Source organism: Macaca fascicularis, chromosome 1, assembly GCF_037993035.2.
Source record: "Macaca fascicularis isolate 582-1 chromosome 1, T2T-MFA8v1.1".
NCBI lineage: Eukaryota > Metazoa > Chordata > Mammalia > Primates > Cercopithecidae > Macaca > Macaca fascicularis.
The window spans coordinates 8732737-8751461 of record NC_088375.1 but is presented as its reverse complement, the minus strand read 5'-3'; the positions used below and the strand labels follow the sequence as shown (position 1 = coordinate 8751461).

The window sequence follows — 18725 nt, the reverse complement described above, 5'->3', positions numbered from 1 at the left end:
AAGGGCGATGGGAGCTCAGTCTCAAATCCATCTCCCTGACTGACTAAAAGTAGGGATTTATATAGCAGGGAAGAAATGTAACCATGTATGGGAGAGTAGGAATTAGGGAGGGGTAAGGAAGAGGAGGTAGTCAGCAACAAGCAGCTGGTGGGTTAGGCAATCACAGTGGGTGAAGGGTCTGGCATCTCATTGTCCAGATGGAGTGATCTGGTGAGTTTCAGTTCCTTGACGCTATATTGGAAGCCTGATGGTTGGTTTCCTGAGAAAGGAACTCAAAAAAGACAAATGTAACTTTCTCAAGTTTCAAGACTGGGAGGGTCAATTTCTATGTTTATTCAAATTAAGTCATAAACATCAGTTCTGTGGGACCATTGAACCTGTTTCAATTCCCTTAAACCAAACCCTAATCCAGAGCAAGGCCCTAACGCTCTTCAATTCTATGAAGGGTGAAATAGGTGAGGAAACTGGAGAGGAAAAGTTTGAGGCCAGTAGAAGTGGGGTCATGAAGTTTAAGGAAAGAAGCCTTCTCCGTAACAAAAAAGTGCAAGGTGAAGCAAGAAGTGCTGATAGAGAAGCTGCAAGTTCTCCAGAAGATCTAAGGTAATTCATGAAAGTAGCTAAACAACATATTTCCAATGTAGATGAAACATCTTCTGTTGGAAGAAGATGCCATGTAGGACTTTCGTAGCTAGACAGAAATCAATGCCTGACTTTAAAGCTTCAGAGAACAGGGCCGGGCATGGTGACTCACGCCTGTAATCCTAGCACTTTGGGAGCCCAAGGTGGGTGGATCACCTGAGGTCAGGAGCTCGAGCCCAGCCTGGCCAACATGGTAAAATCCCTTCTCTGCTAAAAATACAAAAATTAGCCCGGCATGGTGGTGCATGCCTGTAATCCCAGCTGCTCAGAAGGCTGAAGCAGGAGAATTGCTTTAACCCAGGAGGCAGAGGTTGCAGTGAGCTGAGATCACGCCAGTGCACTCCAGCCTGGGTGACAGAGTGAGACTTGGTCTCAACAATAAATAAGTAAATAAATTTTTTTAAAAGTGAAACTTCAAAAAACAGGATGAATGTCTTGTTAGGGCATAATGCAACTGGTAACTCTTAGCTGAAGCCAGTGCGCACTCCCCATTCTGAAAATGCTAGGGCCCATAGGCATTATGTCAAATTTCCTCTGCCCGTGCTGTATAAATGGAACAATAAAGCCTGCACATCTGTTGATAGCATAGCTTACTGAATATTTTAAACCCACTGCTGAGACCCATTGCTCAGAAAATAGAAAAGATTCCCTTCAAAATATCACATCTCATGGACCATGCACTTGGTCACCCAAGAGCTCTGCTGGAGATGTACAAAGAGAATCATGTTTCAATGCCTGCTAAAACAACATTCATTTTGTAGCTCATGGAGCAAGGAGTACTTTCGACTTTCAAGTCTTATTATTTAAGAAATACATTTGGTAAGGCTATAGCTGCCATAGGTAGTGATTCCTTTAAGAGATCTGGGTAAAGTAAATTGAAACCTTCTGGAAAGGATTCACCATTCTAGATGCCATCAATAACATACATAATTCATGGAAGCAGGTCAAAATATCAACGTTAACAGGAGTTTGGAAGAAGTTAATTGTAACCCTCACAGATGGTTTTGAGGATTCCAGGACATCAGTGGAGAAAGTAACCGCAAATGTGGTAGAAACAGAGAATTAGAGGTAGAGTCTGAAGATGTGACTGAGTTGCAGCAATCTCATAATAAAACTTGAACAGATGAGGAGTTGCTTCTTATGAATGAGCAAAGAAAGTAGTTTCTTGAGATGGAATCTACTCCTGGTTAAGAGCTATGAACGTTGTTGAAATCACAACAAAGAATTTAGAATATCACATAAACTTAGTTGACAAAGCAGGAGCAGGGTTTGAGAGGATTGACTCCAGTTTTGAAAGAAGCTCTTCTGTGAGTAAAGTGCTATCAAATGGCATCATATACTAAGAGAAATCTCTTGCGAAAGAGCGAATTGATGTGGCAGATTTCATTGTTGTCTTATTTTAAGAAATTGTCACAGCCACCCCAGCCTTCAGCAACCACCATTCCAATCAGTCAGTAGTCATCAACATCAAAAAGATACTGCGGTCACTGAAGACTCAGATAATCGTTAACATTCTTTCAGTAACAAAGTATCTGCTAATAAAGTATATATTTTTTCAGACATAATTCTGTTGCATACTTAATAGACTGTAGTATAATGTAAACATAACTTTTATATGCACTAGGAAACCAAAAAATTCATGTAACTCTATTACAATATTCATTCCCTTTATTGCATTGGTCTGGAACCAAAGCCACAATATCTCTGAGGTTTTCGTGTGTGTGTATATGTGTGTGTGTGTATGTGTAAAGAAAGATAGAGAAACTTATTTTAAGGAATTGATTCATGCGATTGTAAAAGTTGGCAAGTCTAAAATTAGCAGGGCAAGGTGACAATTCCGGTAGGAGTTGATGTTGCAATCTTTTTTTCTTCTCTTTATAAATTTTAACTTTTATTTTAGATGAAGGGGTACACGTGCAGGTTTGTTACATGGGTATATTGCATGACACTGAGGTTTGGAATCTAAATGATCCCATCACCCAGGTATTGAGCGTAGTACCCAATAGGTGGTTTTTGAGCCCGTGATCCCCCTGCGTTGTTCAGTAGCCCCAGTGTCTGTTGTTCCCATCCTTATGTCTATGTGTGATCGGTGTTTAGCTCCCACTTACAAGTGAGAATAGGCAGTATTTGGTTTTCTGTTCTTGCATTAGTTCTCTTAGGATGATGGTCTCCAGCTCCATCTGCATTCCTACAAAGGACACGATTTCACTCATTTTATAGTTGCATAGTATTCCATGATGTATGTGTACCACATTTTCTTTATCCAGTTTACTGTTGATGGGCAACTGGATTGATTCCATGTCTCCACTATTGTGAATAGTGCTGCGATGAACATACGACTGTGTGTGTTTTTGATAGAATGCATTATTTTCCTTTGGGTATATACCCAGTAGTGGGATTGCTGAGTCGAATGGTATTATAGTTCTGTTTTCAGTTCTTTGAGAAATCTTCAAACTGCTTTCCACAGTGGCTGAACAACTTTGCATTCCCACCAACAGTGTACAAACATTCCCTTTTCTGCACAGCCTTGCCAACATCTGTTACGTTTTGACTTTAATAATTGCCATCCTGACTGGTGTGAGATAGTATCCAATGGTGATTTTGATTTGTATTTTTCTGATGATTAGCGATGTTGAGCATTTTTCCATGTTTTTTGGCCACTTGTATGTCTTCTTTTGAGAAGTGTCTATTTATGTCCTTTGCCTATTGTTTTAATTGGATTGTTTTTGCTTGTTGATTTGATTAAGTTCCTTGGAATATTGCAATCTTGAGTCTGAAGCAGTCTAGAGACAGAATTCTTTCATATTCAGGAACCTGAGTCTTAAGGTCTTCAACTGATTGGAGGAGACCCAGCATGTTTTAAAGGGAAATCTACTTTTTTCAGTGCCTAGTAATTTAAGTGTTAACCACACCTAGGCCAGGCACAGTGGCTCATGCCTGTAATCCCAGCACTTTGGGAGGCCGAGACAGGCAGATCGCCTGAGCTCAGGAGTTTGAGACCAGCCTGGTCAACCAGCCAGGCCAACATGGCAAAACCCCATTTCTACTAAAAATACAAAAAATTAGCCAGGCATGGTGATAGGGGGCCTATAATCCCAGCTATTCAGGAGGCTGAGGCATAAGAATTGCTTGAACCTGGGAGGCAGAGGTTGCAGTGAGCCGAGATCACGCTACTGCACTCTAGCCTGGGCAACAGAGACTCCTCAAAAAAAAAAAAAAAAAAAGCCACACCTAAAAACTGCTTTCACAATAACATCTAGACTGGTGTTTGACCCGAAAATGGGCACTATGACCTGGCCAAGTTGATACATAAAATTAACTGTTACAATTTCTAAAGAGAAACCTTATTAGTCTTGAGGAAAAAATTTATTGAAGAAGTTCTCTGCCATTAATTCAGTAGGCAAGATCTTTTTTTTTTTTTTTTTTTTTTTTTGAGACATAGTCTTGCTCTGACAACCAGACTGGAGGACAGTGGCACCATCTCAGCTCACTGCAACCTCCACCTGCCAGGTTCAGGTAATTCTCATTCCTCAGCCTCCCCAGTAGCTAGAATTACAAGCATGCGCTGCCACACTCAGCTAATTTTTTTTTTTTTTTTTTTTTGGCTAGGCTGGTCTCAAACTTTTGACCTCAAGTGACCCGCCCACCTCGGCCTCCCAAAGGGCTGGGATTACAGGCATGGGCCACCGTGCCTGGCTGGCAACATCTTTTATATTCACTGAACAGATATTACATATTTAGTAGTTCTTGGCTTGATAACAAATATTGTCGTAGCAAACTAGTAAACAGAATTCGCCAGTTTCTATGAAAAGCAAAAGCTGAGGTCAAAGGCGTGAAATTATAAAATCAGAAATTTCAGTGAGTTGCATGAAAAAATTACTGGCAAATGACAAAATCATTACCATCTTTTATAATTAAACAATGAACCCCGAAATTCAAAAGTAAAACTAAGAATAATGAATCGTATGGAACATTTGAGGTTACTCCAAAGAAATAATCTCTGTGCCATTTTTCTCAGCGGTCCTATGTAACCGGGGCAACAGTCAGTAGGAATTGTACGCAGGAAAGCAGTGTAACTCTGATCCTCTGGCCTTTTGAGTCTGGATCCTGCCTCTTACACGTGATAGCTCTATGACCTTAGACCAATCCCATCACCCCAGGAAAAGAGTGTCTACTTGGTAGGTGAGAATTAAATGAAATAATCTCTGGCAGATGCTTAGTCCCAAGTGATCAACAGGTGTTAATCGCTATGTTATTTTCACATTATTTTTATAATCAGAAATTATAAAAAGTTTAGTGGTAGAATTAGAAACCAGAGTCAGATTTCAGACTTGGGCAATGTATTTGTTTGTTGTCATGTTTCTCACCGTCTTCGTGGATTGCAGCCCTGGGTGGCCTCGGATGGTTATGGAGCATAGATTTTGGAATCAGGTCTATGTTTCGGTACCTGCACCAAACTGCTGGCACCGTGGCTCCAAGGATTTATTGCAACTTTTGAATCCATGTCCTCATCTGTGAGAAAAAGAAAAACAATGTCCACATGATAAATGTGGTGATCAGTTCATTACTTAACTCATTAAGTAGGTTAAATGAGTAAAATATATATGTAGAGTATCAACTTCATAAGAGCTTTTCAAAGTTTCCTTTTCTTCCATTTACCAAAATCCCTGAGCTTGGGAGACTGATTTTTAGCATGAACTATCTTCACAACAACCATTAAACTGGAGAAAACAATATAAAACAGTTATTTAACATGTCTAGAAATTGTTCTAAGGACATGCAGCAAATGGGGAATCGTTTGTCCAAGAAAATCTAAATCATGGTAAGAACAGCGAGAGCCTAAGGCATTGGAATCACTGCCTATTGTGTCCTACTACGTCTTATGGGAGCCGCTGCCCCAGCTCTAATCCAGACACTTACAGTCATGAAAATAGGGGCTTCCACTCTCCCAAGCTCGTATGCTGAAGCTATGGCGTCTTACTGGGTCAGCGGGCTGCCAGAATTACTCATCCCACCACCTCCAGCTCCTTGCAGTTCTGTTCCAGACTAACAGTGCAGGTAAGAAATGGCTCCCTTTCTCAACACTTCATTACTTAAAGGGCAGATGCTCCAGCTCAGGTGTTGCAGACCAAGAATGCTGGGCCCCAGTGCTTCCACTCTAGCTGACTTTTAGGGCGGAGATTCTACACCAGGAGGGAGAATACATGAAGACTAGGGGTCCCCCACCTTAGCTCCTTCTTACACAGTAGGAGTGTTGCTTTGGAAGAAGCAGACCACTCTCCTAATCCTAGCTTTAATCGTTGTGCAGGTGCACAGAAGTCCTGCCCAGAGCTCTACAGATGTGCTTGAGAAGGCGGATTTTGTTTGGAATAGAACATGAAGAACTTCATACCTAAGAGTTTTGTCTGAAACAATAGAGGTCTAGATGGAGAGCAGTTGAGAGGGTGTTCGTAGCTCCATGATACAGCAGCAACAAGCACAATGGCTGAGCAATCAGAAGTTTAACAGAGAGATCAAGGGAAGAAGATAGCCAAGAAGGATCCTTTTGGAATCATAGTCAATCCTAGAGGTTGGAAGGCTGTGCATAAGCTTACTAGGCTGCACCCACTAATGAGCATCAGATCAGGAGGGCAGGCTGACTTGGAAACAATCCCCAAGCTGTGTAGGAATCCATGAACATATGCTATAAGCCTCACTGGCACTAGGGAACTCAGCACCACCGCTGACCACCACTGGCAGAACAATAAGATATGTAACCCAGGAGTAACTCATAGGAAGCCAGGGTAAAAAATAAAATCACCTATATGGCTTCCTATAGTCTGTCTAATAGCCACAAAACAAGCATACCAGCATCAGCCGAGTTAACTGCTTCTAGGACCTCGTATGTAAGCGGAGAGAAACATTTCTGCCTGATGTACTGTGGGCGTCCACCTGCCAGGCTGGCTGGCAGGCTGCCTCCTCCCAGACCATTGAGGGAATGGTGGACTTTGACCCAGATTCTGGAGTCCCAGGTCTCCTTCCCAGCTTGGAGGCCTTGAATATTTCATCTGCCACCCCAGTCTCAACAGTGGCTCGCCAGATGTACTTTCTTCCTATGTAAATGTCTTTAGGACCCAAAGCCTCAGTTTTTTATGGAGCTCTTCTTTTGCTTGACTTGGCCAAGACTTTCTTTATTCCCCTCCACCACCACACACACACACACAAAATGAAACAAAATACATACACAGGCCGGGGGCGGTGGCTCACACCTTTAATCCCAGCACTATTGGAGGCCAAGACAGATCACCTGAGGTCAGGAGTTCAAGAACACAGCCTGGCCAACATGGTGAAACCCCGTCTCTACTAAAAATATAAAAATTAGCCGGGTATGGTGGCAGGCACCTGTAATCCCAGCTACTCCGGAGGCTGAGGCAGAAAAATCGCTTGAACCCAGAGGGCAGAGTGTTCAATGAGCCGAGATGGAGCCACTGCACTCCAGCATGGGTGACAGAGTGAGACCCCATCTCAAAAAAAAAAAAGATACACATGCACATACACATATACAGATCCTCACTGTGTTTTATCTCCAAATATTTCGGTTGTCTTGGCAAGGCCTAGAGGGAGAGGATATCCAGGAGTACGAATTTAGGCATACATTTTTCCTGTCTTCCATTTCTCCTTTTATTTTTATTATAGATTATTCTTATCATGTTCTGCATATCATATTATCAGAAACCAGATGAAATTAATTTTGGAGGCAAGACTTGGAGGTACTAAAAAAGTTGTTCTTCATTTTCCAGCCCTCCATTTAGCCCTTTGACATTGAGACAGAAAATACACGGAGAAGTTTCATTTTATAACTGTATCAAAAGGTTCCTAATCCAAAGCATTGGCTGGTGAGATTCTGTTTTTGTCTCAGTGATGCTGTAACAGCCAGAGTCAACTTAGTTTTACTTTACACCCTGTGGCAGGAGATACTGACAAACTGGTGACAAATTTTTGTGCTTTGATTTTTAAAAATGGCTTATAATCCCAGCACTTTGGGAGGCCAAGGCGGGTGGATCACAAGGTCAGGAGATCGAGACCATCCTGGCTACACAGGTGAAACCCCGTCTCTACTAAAAATATAAAAAATTAGCCGGATGTAGTGGCAGGTGCCTATAGTCCCAGCTACTCGGGAGGCTGAGGCAGGAGAATGGCCTGAACCCAGGAGGCGGAGCTTGCAGTGAGCCCAGACTGCACCACTGCACTCCAGCTTAGGTGACAGAGCAAGACTCCGTCTCAAGAAAAAAAAAAAAAATGGCTGAGAGTTATTTACAGATAATTGTGATAGCTGAGTTGGGCTATCAGGTGCCTTAAGGACCAAATAAGGATCATATAATAACCGAACAGCCTTTTCCGTACCAAAAGAGAAGTTTCCCGGAGCTTTTGAGGTGATCCAGCATTCCGTATGCTCACCAAGGTTATCATGAGAGAAGGCAGGGCTGCGTGGTGGACAGGACGCTGACATTTCCTCTCAGCCTAGCTCTGCCACTCCAGAATTACAAGTGGATAAACCACAGAAAGTTCCCCAAGTTCCCGGGCCTCCACTTCGTCATATGTAAAAAGGAATATAACTCACCCTTTCTTTCATCCTCCAGGGCTGTAGGAATATGGAATAGCTTGTTCTTTGCAAAGCTTCTTCAAGTGGGGGTCCTAAGAGGCCTTTCTTGAAGGCTTATTCATGTGAAAATATTTTGTAATCCTCACACACACATTATCAGCTTGCTTTGAATGGAATTATCCTCATTTGTCTTTACATTCTAGTACATTTTTTTAAACATCTTGACTCTTAGCCCATTTAAAATGGGTAAGCTGAACTTTTATCAAGAAAATAATTACAATTGTCTTCTATAAATAGTATTAAAAACAAACAATGGTTAGTATATTTTTTAAATCAAGCCAGATCATTTTTCATATTCCATTTGTTAGCATAATAGTTTTTAATGTGCTAATTCTGTTTATTCATGCATTTTTGCTATTAATCTAGGAAGTGGAACTTTGAGCTCCTTTTTTTCATGAGCAAAACTGTATAGCTTTCGAATAAATAGTTTAACTGATCTCTTCAGTTCTCCTGGAAAGTCAGGCGGCTGGGCAGATGAGTCTTGAACCATACCCAAATCCCAAATGCAAAGCAGATGAATATATTCTCATCTTCAGATGATTTCATTGGGGAAGCCAAGCCATCATATTGTATTACAAGATGGATTTCGGCAGAATGTTGTTAAGGTTGGCTTCATCCCCATTGTGTGTGTTTATGTCAGCTTCTGCTTCTATTTTATTTTTAATTAGCATACACGGCTTTCTTCAATTATGGAAAAGTATCACCAGACCAAATATGATTGTTTTCATTTCCTACAGAGTCACTTAATGTCTATGTCAGCTCATAGGCAGAGAATGTAGAAATTTTGAATTTGTCTAATAAATGTCCATTCCTTTATATTCAAATTTAAAAAATAATGAGACTGGGACTTATAAAATCTGCTTTATTTCTTAATAAACTAAGGCTAACTTGAAACTTTTCTTCAGATTTTTTTCTTCTATTTATTTAAATTCTATGGGTAAAAACTATATTTTCAGGTGAAATTGACTTCGATGTAGAAAAAGAAAAGGTTTTAGAAACACGGTTTGTTCCAGCTATCAGTTGCGTTGATTTCACTAAATTTAATTCTGGCATCAATAAAGCTAATATAAATGACTGAATGTAAAATCTGAATTATATTGCAACTATTCAGTTAAATCGCTTACCCTTGTTAGTCAGTGAAGGTGACATTCTGGGCAAAGGAAATCAGGGAGAGAAATGTGTGCGCCGTCTGTGAGTAATGGCAAACCAAGTAATGTGTATGAACTACTCCTATCATGGTAAAGCCACTTTTTTCTAGGAAGTTTGTGACGTTTCCTACAGATTAAAACATTTATTTTAAGATATTTGTATTTTTCTATAAGACATACATGCTATTGACATTTTTATACAAAACTTTAAAAACAGCCAGGTGCAGTGGCTTACACCTGTAATCCTAGCACTTTGGGAAGCCGAGGCAGGCAGTTCAACTGAGGTCAGGAGTTCGAGACCAGCCTGAACAATATGGTGAAACCCCATCTCTACTAAAAATACAAAAATTAGCCTGGTGCAGTGGCAGGTGCCTGTAATCCCAGCTACTCGAGAGGTTGAGGCAAGAGAATTGCTTGAACCCAGGGAGCAGAGGTTACAGTGAGCTGAGATCATGCCACATGTCTCAAAATAGAAGTCTTTTTTTTTTTCCTCCAGGAGCTAAAGACATCTAGAAATATTAGATATAACTGATCTTGTGATGAGACCATAGGATGATAGTGAATTTGTTTAATAAGGAAGCAAATAGCACAATTAAACTTACAGAATTAATAAGTAATGTGATTTATTTGGACATTATTATGTGATAAAGATTTGACTGTATAGTTTTAAAATGTACTCAATGTATCTCATATCATCTTTTTAAAAATATTCTTAAAGAGAATACAATAGATTCTCTCTCCTATTTAAATAATAACAAGGCAATTGGAAACAACCAGTAATAAAAGACAAGAAATTGTAATGGAAGAATGCACATTTGTAGAAGAACTTTAAATCACACATTTTAAAAAATAAATACTATTTCTGCATGTAATATTGCTTAAATGGTATTTTAGCAAAGCCAAGATTGCATAACAAATGAGTTGAAATGGAAAATTAATCTTTCATTCAAAATAAAGACAAAAAACGGGGAAAGAAAGAAAACAGAATGTTGGTTCCACTGGTTTCATACAGTATGTAACTATTCATTTGTCACGGGAGAGAAAATATTTAATCATTTCTGAACTGATGCACACATACTTTATCATGTTTAGTGACTTTTAGAGTGTCAGTTTGTAAAATGTTTATCCAAGGAATGGACTTCTGGCACATGGATAAAATGAAAAGTGAAATGTTTAGTTCATAATAGGCATATTTTCCAGAATCTTTCTGAGTAACTATCCGGAGATGAATAGAAAGACTACAGGTCTGTGTTTATCTGGCTTAGGCTGGCCGACCAAGCAGGCTCCAGCCTGGTATTAAAACTGAAGTGACATGGAATGTCTTTGCAAAAGCCCCAAACAATGACATCATTCCCTTAATAATATTGATAATGTAGAACAAAGTTAGAGTTTGTTATTTCCCAATTTGGATTTCTTAGTTAACTACTTCTAATCCTGGCAGAAGATTTACTGTCTGGAGGCCCAGCAGAGCAAGGCTTCCCAGGTAGAAAGCTGTTATTTCATGCCTTTTACTTTTGGGCCATGTGGTAAGTTTTAGATACAGCACTTTTCTTTGTACAAATGGGTTTTCTTCTGTCGCTACGTTATCCAACTTTTTATAAAATCCATTTACTTTGAACAGTAGGGTAACCCATGACACCCTTTGCAGATTTTCTGGCCTTGGCAAGTTATAAAAAATCTGAGGTGGAGATCGCTCCTGAAGTTTGTTTGTTAACGTTAGTGCTTTTCAAATAGAAGGATTTCAGGATTTTCTGATTATGAGAATTTTAATGTTTTTTTTCCAGTCTTGGTTGATAATTATGAAAGAAACATCAAAGAATTTCTGCCCTTTGGAAAAGTTTTGTTGTAAAAATGGAAGCTTTCCTGTTGTATAAACTTGAGATCTTTCCCACCCCAATATTTAAAAATATTTGTTGGCCTAGAACAGACTAAACTGTCTCCAGAAGCTATGTTCTCCAAGTTAATAGAGGTTAGAACTCTTAAATTAACTTTTGTGCCCTAAAACCTAAAAGAAGAGTAATGAAATCACTGTGTTTGCTGGGGATTCTAATCACTGTGCTCTTGAACTGCAAGTAGCACAAGGGGTGGAGAGGGTGAAGATAATACAAGAAAGGAAGGATATACTATTTTGTCTCCTGTTTTGTGTTTTTAAAAAATAGAAAGTAGAAAGAATAAGGGCTAACAAATGAGGTTATGAAGTGTCTTTAGTACCAGCGCGGTGGCTCACACCTGTAATCCCAGCATTTTGGGAGGCCGAGGCAGGTGGATCACCTGAGGTCAGGAGTTTGAGACCAGCCTGACCAACATGGAGAAACCCCGTCTCTACTAAAAATACAAAATTAGCAGGGCATGGTGGTGCATGCCTGTAATCCCAGCTACTCAGGAGGCTGAGGCAGGAGAATGGCTTGAACCCGGAACCCGGGAGGCGGGTGTTATGGGTGAGCTGAGGTTGCGACACTGCACTCCAGCCTAGGCGACAAAAGCAAAACTCTGTCTCCAAAAAAAAAAAAAAAAAAAGTATTTAACTGTAGTATCATGCTCCAAATCCATTAGGATTGTCCATCTTGAGAAAATATGCTTCAAGCACCGCAGAGATTCCAGAAGAACTCAATGGTTAAATAAATGAGTCTACAATCATTGTTCAGAGGAAGAAAAAAAAATTTTTTCTAAGGAGAATGAAAACGAGTTATTGATTTATATCTACGTTTTATGAAGCAAATTGGAAATCGGCTTTAGAAGATTATCATTAGAAGGGCTCATTTGCCTACAAATTACAAAGGAACAATTAAACTACATTACACGCCCAAAGGCATTTCTCAGAGGCCTCCAGAATCCCACAGAAAGGGAAGCAGCCTTCAGCGGGGAAGAGAAGGGAAGCAGCTTCAGGAGCAGGAAGCGAAGGGAAGCAGCCTCAGGAAGCGGGGAAGCGAAGGGAAGCCGCCTCAGGAGTGGGGGAAGCGAGGGGAAGCAGCCTCAGGAAGCGGGGAAGTGAAGGGAAGCAGCCTCAGGAGCGGGGGAAGCGAGGGGAAACAGCCTCAGGAGTGGGGGAAGCGAAGAGAAGCAGCCTCAGGAGCGGGGGAAGCGAGGGGAAACAGCCTCAGGAGCGGGGGAAGCGAAGGGAAGCAGCCTCAGGAGCGGGGGAAGCGAGGGGAAGCAGCCTCAGGAGTGGGGGAAGCGAAGGGAAGCCGCCTCAGGAGTGGGGGAATGGGTCAGATGCAAGCACCGTATCTCCCCCATGGCGGCGTCTAGTGCCTCGGTTAAGATCCTGCTCTGAGAAACAATGCTGGCATTCAAATCCTGTTATAGCCCCTTTTATTTTCTTTTTCAGTTTTCTGACTTTGAGGAAGTTACTGAAACTTCTGTATCTCCATTTTCTTGTTTCTAAAATGAGGGCAACAGAACAGTGCCTGGCTCAGAGTTAGCACATAATTACTTGGTATCATTCTTACTTGATGTTTGTTGTAGTGACCTGCCACTCATGACTAGTTTGAATTTTCTCCATGGATATTAATGCAAATTCTCAAAAGGATGAATCTGGTTAGTTCCTAGATAGGTAATATAAGCTCATAAAGGATACCAGCTCCCCTAGCCTGGTCTATAGTTGAGACAAGTTTTCTAAAATCAATGGAAGGAAGAAAAATGGAACATTAACTTTTTGGGGAGATGGGAAGGACTAGTGGAACAATCAGGCTTACAGATATAACCATCTGAAAAGAGATAATTTGGAGTATATTGAGTGAACTTTTTTAAGTTGAAGTTTTTTCATTGTGAGAGCGTTACATCAAAAACCGTTCATCATCTGATTTTTTGTTGCCTACTCCGGCTTGCATCAGAAGTGGGTAAACCTTAAAAGTAGCATGAAGAAATTTTTTTTGGCTAATTTCCCTACCATTTGTCTTGAAAGACGATGTAGGTATAGGGTTGGTTGGAATTGCAGAAATTACAGCTACACTTTTTTTTTTTTTTTTTTTTTTTTTTTTTTTTGAGATGGAGTCACTCTGTCGCCCAGGCTGGAGTGCAGTAGCACGATCTCGGCTTACTGCAACCTCCGCCTCCCGGGTTCAAGCGATTCTCCTGCCTCATCCTCCAGAGTAGCTGGGTTTTCAGGCTCGCGCCACTGCACCTGGGTAATTTTTTGTGTTTTTAGTAGAGACAGGGTTTCACCATTTTGGCCAGGCTGTTCTCGAACTCCCAACGTGCTATGATTACAGGCGTGAGCCACCATGCCCGGCCACAGCTATACTTTTCTTGCAAAGTTGTAATCAGGATTGGAGAAGGGAAATAACTGATTCTAGCACCATCAAAGTCCTACATCTGCAGAGAGTGTCAAGGAGGGAGATAGCAAGATCTATAGGAGACTAATTAATTCTTTCCTCATTTGTTGTGAGAATTCGATGTGATCACGTGATATTTTACTTAATACCATAACTAACCATGCAGTAAGCATATAATAAATGCAGATTTGTTCCCCTAAGGAGTATACATTCTTCTACTTTTCAAACAGCAATTTATTTCAAAGGTCCGAGGTTTTCCACAGCTCCTCTCCTGCCTGCTCCTTCTCCAAACGTTAGCCCATCTGGGTGAGACCAAGGTCACACTCACTCCTGGTCACAGAGTCTCTTAAGGAGAAATATTAGCATATTGCAATGAAAATATGTTTTAATCCCTCTGGTAATACTGTGGCATGGAAATTTGCATCTATACTGATTTTTGACAGAGAAAGGTTATTACTGGCACATGAAACCCTAGATTAGCAGGAATAAATGTAGATTTTGTATGCTACTTCCAGAAAATCGCCAAACTCTATGGTATATTATTTAACCCACTAAACAGCTCCCAAAGGATGACTAGAGGTTATTTTTAAATGTTATGAAAGTATATTCTTACAAAATAATTTGCAAAACCTTTTTTGTTGTTTTTGTTTGTAGTCTTGACATTGTTAGCAATGAATCATGAGTTTTTCTGGGAAAAAATCATGAATTGATCAAAATTTCTGATTTGAGGATATTGCACATAAGTTAAAGAGAATAGGGATATTTGACATAGTTTTCAAAATTGGTCTAAGAAATATTTGAGAAACTAGGCCAAACATTCTTGATTTACTCTAAGTCTTAAGTAGATTCTTAAGTCTAAGACTCTACCAGAAAGAAAACGTAGAATGAAAAAGGGAATAAGAGCAACAGAGATTAGAAAATAATTTCAATAAATGGGAAAAAAGGGGGAAATTAGAAAGAGGACATAATAAAGACATTACAATAGCTACTTGTTCCCCTTGTTTTATTCTAGGGTTTTGTAACTGAATATTCAAAGTATCATATCCCATGTTTTTTTTTTATGAACTGAAAGTTAGACTTTACTATTTTAAAACTGATTTTTATTTCAAGCATTCAATGACGGTTGAAAGTATGGTTTAATATTTGCAATATAGGTACTTTGTAGTCATTTATTTAGAGAAATTAAAATATAGATGCATTAAAATAAGAACCATAAAATTATTTTTGATATTCAAACTGTGAATCAAGGTGCTAATTGATTCATATTTTATGAATCAATAAACTATGATTAGTTTAAAGGAAAAAAACTTAGATTCGTTAGTTTCTCCTGAAGCCTCTCAGATTGTCCAGTGATGTCTTAGGCAAAAACAAAAACAAAACAAAAAAAACAGTTCCTTATAGGTTGACAAGCATATTTTTAAACTCTATATTCAGTGCTTTCTAATTTCTGTTCTTATGAGTGTAGACTCATTGTTTTCAAAACTTATGCAACTTAGCCTTCCTTTTCCCCTTTAGTCACATCCCATATGCTCCTGGTTAGATAAACATAAATTAAGATAACATCCCAAATCTCTCAACTTTATTTGAAATATGTGTTTTATCACGTGTCCTATTTAAGTGGCTAAGCCATGTTCTCAGATATGAGATTGTAGAGTTTCAACTTCATTTTCTCTTATTTTTTTACTTTTTATGTTTTTGAGACGCGGTATCACTCTGTTGCCCAGGCTGGAGTGTGGTGGCAGGATTTCAGCTCACTGCAACCCTCGCCTCCTGAGTTCAAGCAATTCTCCTGCCTCAGCCCCGGAGTAACTGGGACTACAGGCATACACCACCATGCCCAGTTAATTTTTTTGTATTTTTAGTAGAGATGGGGTTTCACCATGTTGGCCAAGCTGGTCTCAAACTCCTGACCTCAAATGATCTTCCCACCTCAGCCTCCCAAAGTGCTGGGATTACAGGTGTGAGCCACTGCGCCTGGTCTCAACTTCATTTTAAAAGCTACCTCTGGCTGGGCGCAGTGGCTCACATCTGTAATCCCAGCACTTTGGGAGGCCGAGGCGGGTGGATCATGAGGTCAGGAGATCGAGACCATGCTGGCTAACACAGTGAAACCCCGTCTCTACTAAAAATACCAAAAAAAAATTAGCTGGGCATGGTGGTGGGCGTCTGTAGTCCCAGCTACCCGGGAGGCTGAGGCGGGAGAATGGCGTGAACCCAAGAGGTGGAGCTTGCAGTGAGCCGAGATTGCACCACTGCACTCCAGCCTGGGCGACAGAGCGAGACTCCGTCTCAAAAAAAAAAAAAAAAAAAAGCCACCTCTATACTTAGGGTGTACATTTGCATAAGACATTTTGCATTTTTGTATTGTTAAAAGTGCTATTCGTAAATAACACGGTAGAAATGTGAAATTTTTTTTAATAGATTACAAGGTATGAATTCCCAGTGTAAGTACTTGAAGTGGGGTCAAATGTCTATTCTGTCCTTTCCAGTAACACATACGTGCACAGTTATTCGCATCGTAATATTTGTGTAAACTCCATAAATTATCCTGTATTGCAGTATTTTAATAGACTAAATAATGCCTAAATAATAAGGAAAATAGCAAGATGTTAAATAATGATAAATCTTTATTGTCTTTATTGGTTTACTAAATCTGTAGTCAGCAAATATTATACTGAATCAGACAATGGCATTTTTAAAATAACCTGTTAAGTATTTCAGGGTCAAAATGTACTAGCAGTGTGAGGACATGTATATCTAAGTAATTCTTATATTAAAATGCTTTAAAAATCAGTAGCCATAAATAACTACCCACTTTAGTACTATTTTGACCAAAAAAGCTAGTTTTTAAAGAAACTGTCAAAATTCAACACTTGGTAGCTTACTTAAGGTATAATAAGCTGAACATTTGATGCAAAATAAATTCAGTGAAGTTAATTAAATGATTTACAGCAAAATTAGTAAAAGATGAAATATACTATCTCCCAGATAATAGTACATAAATCAGAAAAACAAATAGAAGGTTTATATAGCTAGTGGATATTTTAAAAACACCTTAGATGTAGAAAAGTACAAGCATTTCTTCTTTTGTAGTTTCTTAATTCCATCCAAAAATACATATTCAAGTCCCAGATCAGAAGCAAACACTATTGGTAAGCTTTTCTGTTTGAAATTCCTCTCTGAGTGAACCTAACGATCTGAAAAACTGAAAATCAAGGACAGCTGCAAAATTGAGACAATTTGCAATAATTGAAGCAAACTTTTAAAATCCGTAGGGGCAAACTCAACCTTAGGATTGTAAGGTTCTGCTAGAAGTGAAATCTGGATTTCTGGATTTCTAGAATCTAGACGATTCTAGATTTTTCCCCCAGATCATCAACCAAATAAATTCCAAAAGGATTAAGGAAGTAAATGTTAAAATTTCAACTTTAACTAGAAGAAAATATTGAGAAATTTTTTGGGATTTAGAATTGGAATTTTTGTCTGCATCATAGCCACAGAATATTAACATTTGTTTCTATTTCTGCTACTTATTTCTAAGTGATAAATTGTCTGCTTTTCTGAGCTTATTGTTATCATCGTGTTTTTACACATGTGTATTGCCTCTCCAGTTCATTTCACTTTTTATTCATTTTTATTTCTCTCAAAGTTATAAGTGTAGACATAGTTGCAAAAGTCAATTAGTACCACGAGGCTGATAACAAAAAGCAGCAGCCTCCTGCCCCACCCAACCCTACCCTCTCTTACATTTTTCTCAGCTGTTTTCTCTGATATTTTCGACCACGGTTCTCAGTAACATACTTGTACTGATGTATCATTATTTATCAGTTAAAGCATTTTCTGTTAATTTATGATAATGGTTGATGTAATTTTTATCTCACTATTTCTTAGTCTCCATCCTACTTCCTCGTCTTGTATTGTAATTTTTAGTTAGGAAGGTTGTCTAGGAGACATATAATATAAATTTTCAGACATGCAAGTTCTCAAAACACTTCCCTCACACGTATTTGATAGTTTGTCTAGACATAGAATCCTACTTGAACATTATTTTCCTTTAAATAATTGAAGGCCTTACTTCATTGTCTTTTAGTCTTCAGGGTTGCTTTTAAGAAGTCTAACTACATTCGGCTGGGCGCGGTGGCTCACGCCCGTAATCCCAGCACTTTGGGAGGCCGAGATGGGTGGATCACGAGGTCAGGAGTTCAAGACCTGCCTGACCAACAGGGTGAAACCCCGTCTCTACTAAAAATACAAAAATTAGGCGTGATGGCACATGCCTGTAATCTCAGCTACTGAGGAGGCTGAGGCAGGAGAATCGCTTGAACCCAGGAGGTGGAGGTTGTAGTGAGCAGAGATGGTGCCATTTTACTCCAGCCTGGGCGACAGAGTGAATCTCCATCTCAAAAAAAAAAAAAAAAAAGTCTAACTACATTCTTATTGACATTTCCTTGTGTTTGACCCGTTGGTTTTTTGTTGTTTTTTTTTTCTCTGAGAAGCACTCAGTATTCTCTCTGTTGGTGTGAAAACACAGAACTTAGGGGTTGGTTGGTGTGTGCCTTTTTGTTTATTCTGCTGAAAAGTTTTTTCTGTTTGGAGTTCTGTGTCCTTCTGTTCTGGGGTTGGTTTCAAATGATCCTTAGGTTTCTGATGCGGATGATTGACATAGCATTTCTAAAAATTGAAAGGATGATAAAATGAGAAGTTTGAGATGCGTAATAAACCAGCCGCGTAGAAACGCTGAGTATTTGGTTCAGTGTTCAAGTCTGAAGCTCAGGAGTGACGTGGCAGGCGGTTGAACTTTGCACGTCCTCAATATAAACAGGTAGGGGTAGAAAGAGAGAGTCCACGTGATCCCGTTAGGAGATGGTGTCCACAGATGATCAGCGGCCTAAGACCGAAGCCATGAGAAACACCATATTTGAGTTACTGCTAGTGGAAAAGGATCACGTAATTGAAGAGGGACGCCAGTTGAAAGTGAAAAGAGGGGAAATAGGAGAGTGCTATATTAAAGAGGTCTAGGTA

The 18725-nt window shown here is 39.6% G+C and overlaps 1 protein-coding gene across 2 annotated transcripts in view; it reads left to right on the top strand.

Annotated features, from left to right (window-relative positions):
• FMN2 (formin 2) overlaps positions 1–18725 on the top strand; it is a 398539-nt gene that overhangs the window by 314719 nt on the left and 65095 nt on the right. Inside the window, exon 16 of one of the 2 annotated variants that reach the window (XM_065542730.2) lies at positions 5948–12155. The exons of the other annotated variant lie outside the window; for it this stretch is intronic. Within the exon in view, the coding sequence (XP_065398802.1) occupies positions 5948–6035 (88 nt within the window). The 3' untranslated portion in view covers positions 6036–12155. Of the gene's footprint in view, positions 1–5947; positions 12156–18725 lie in introns of those variants that run through there. 2 annotated transcript variants of the gene reach the window in all.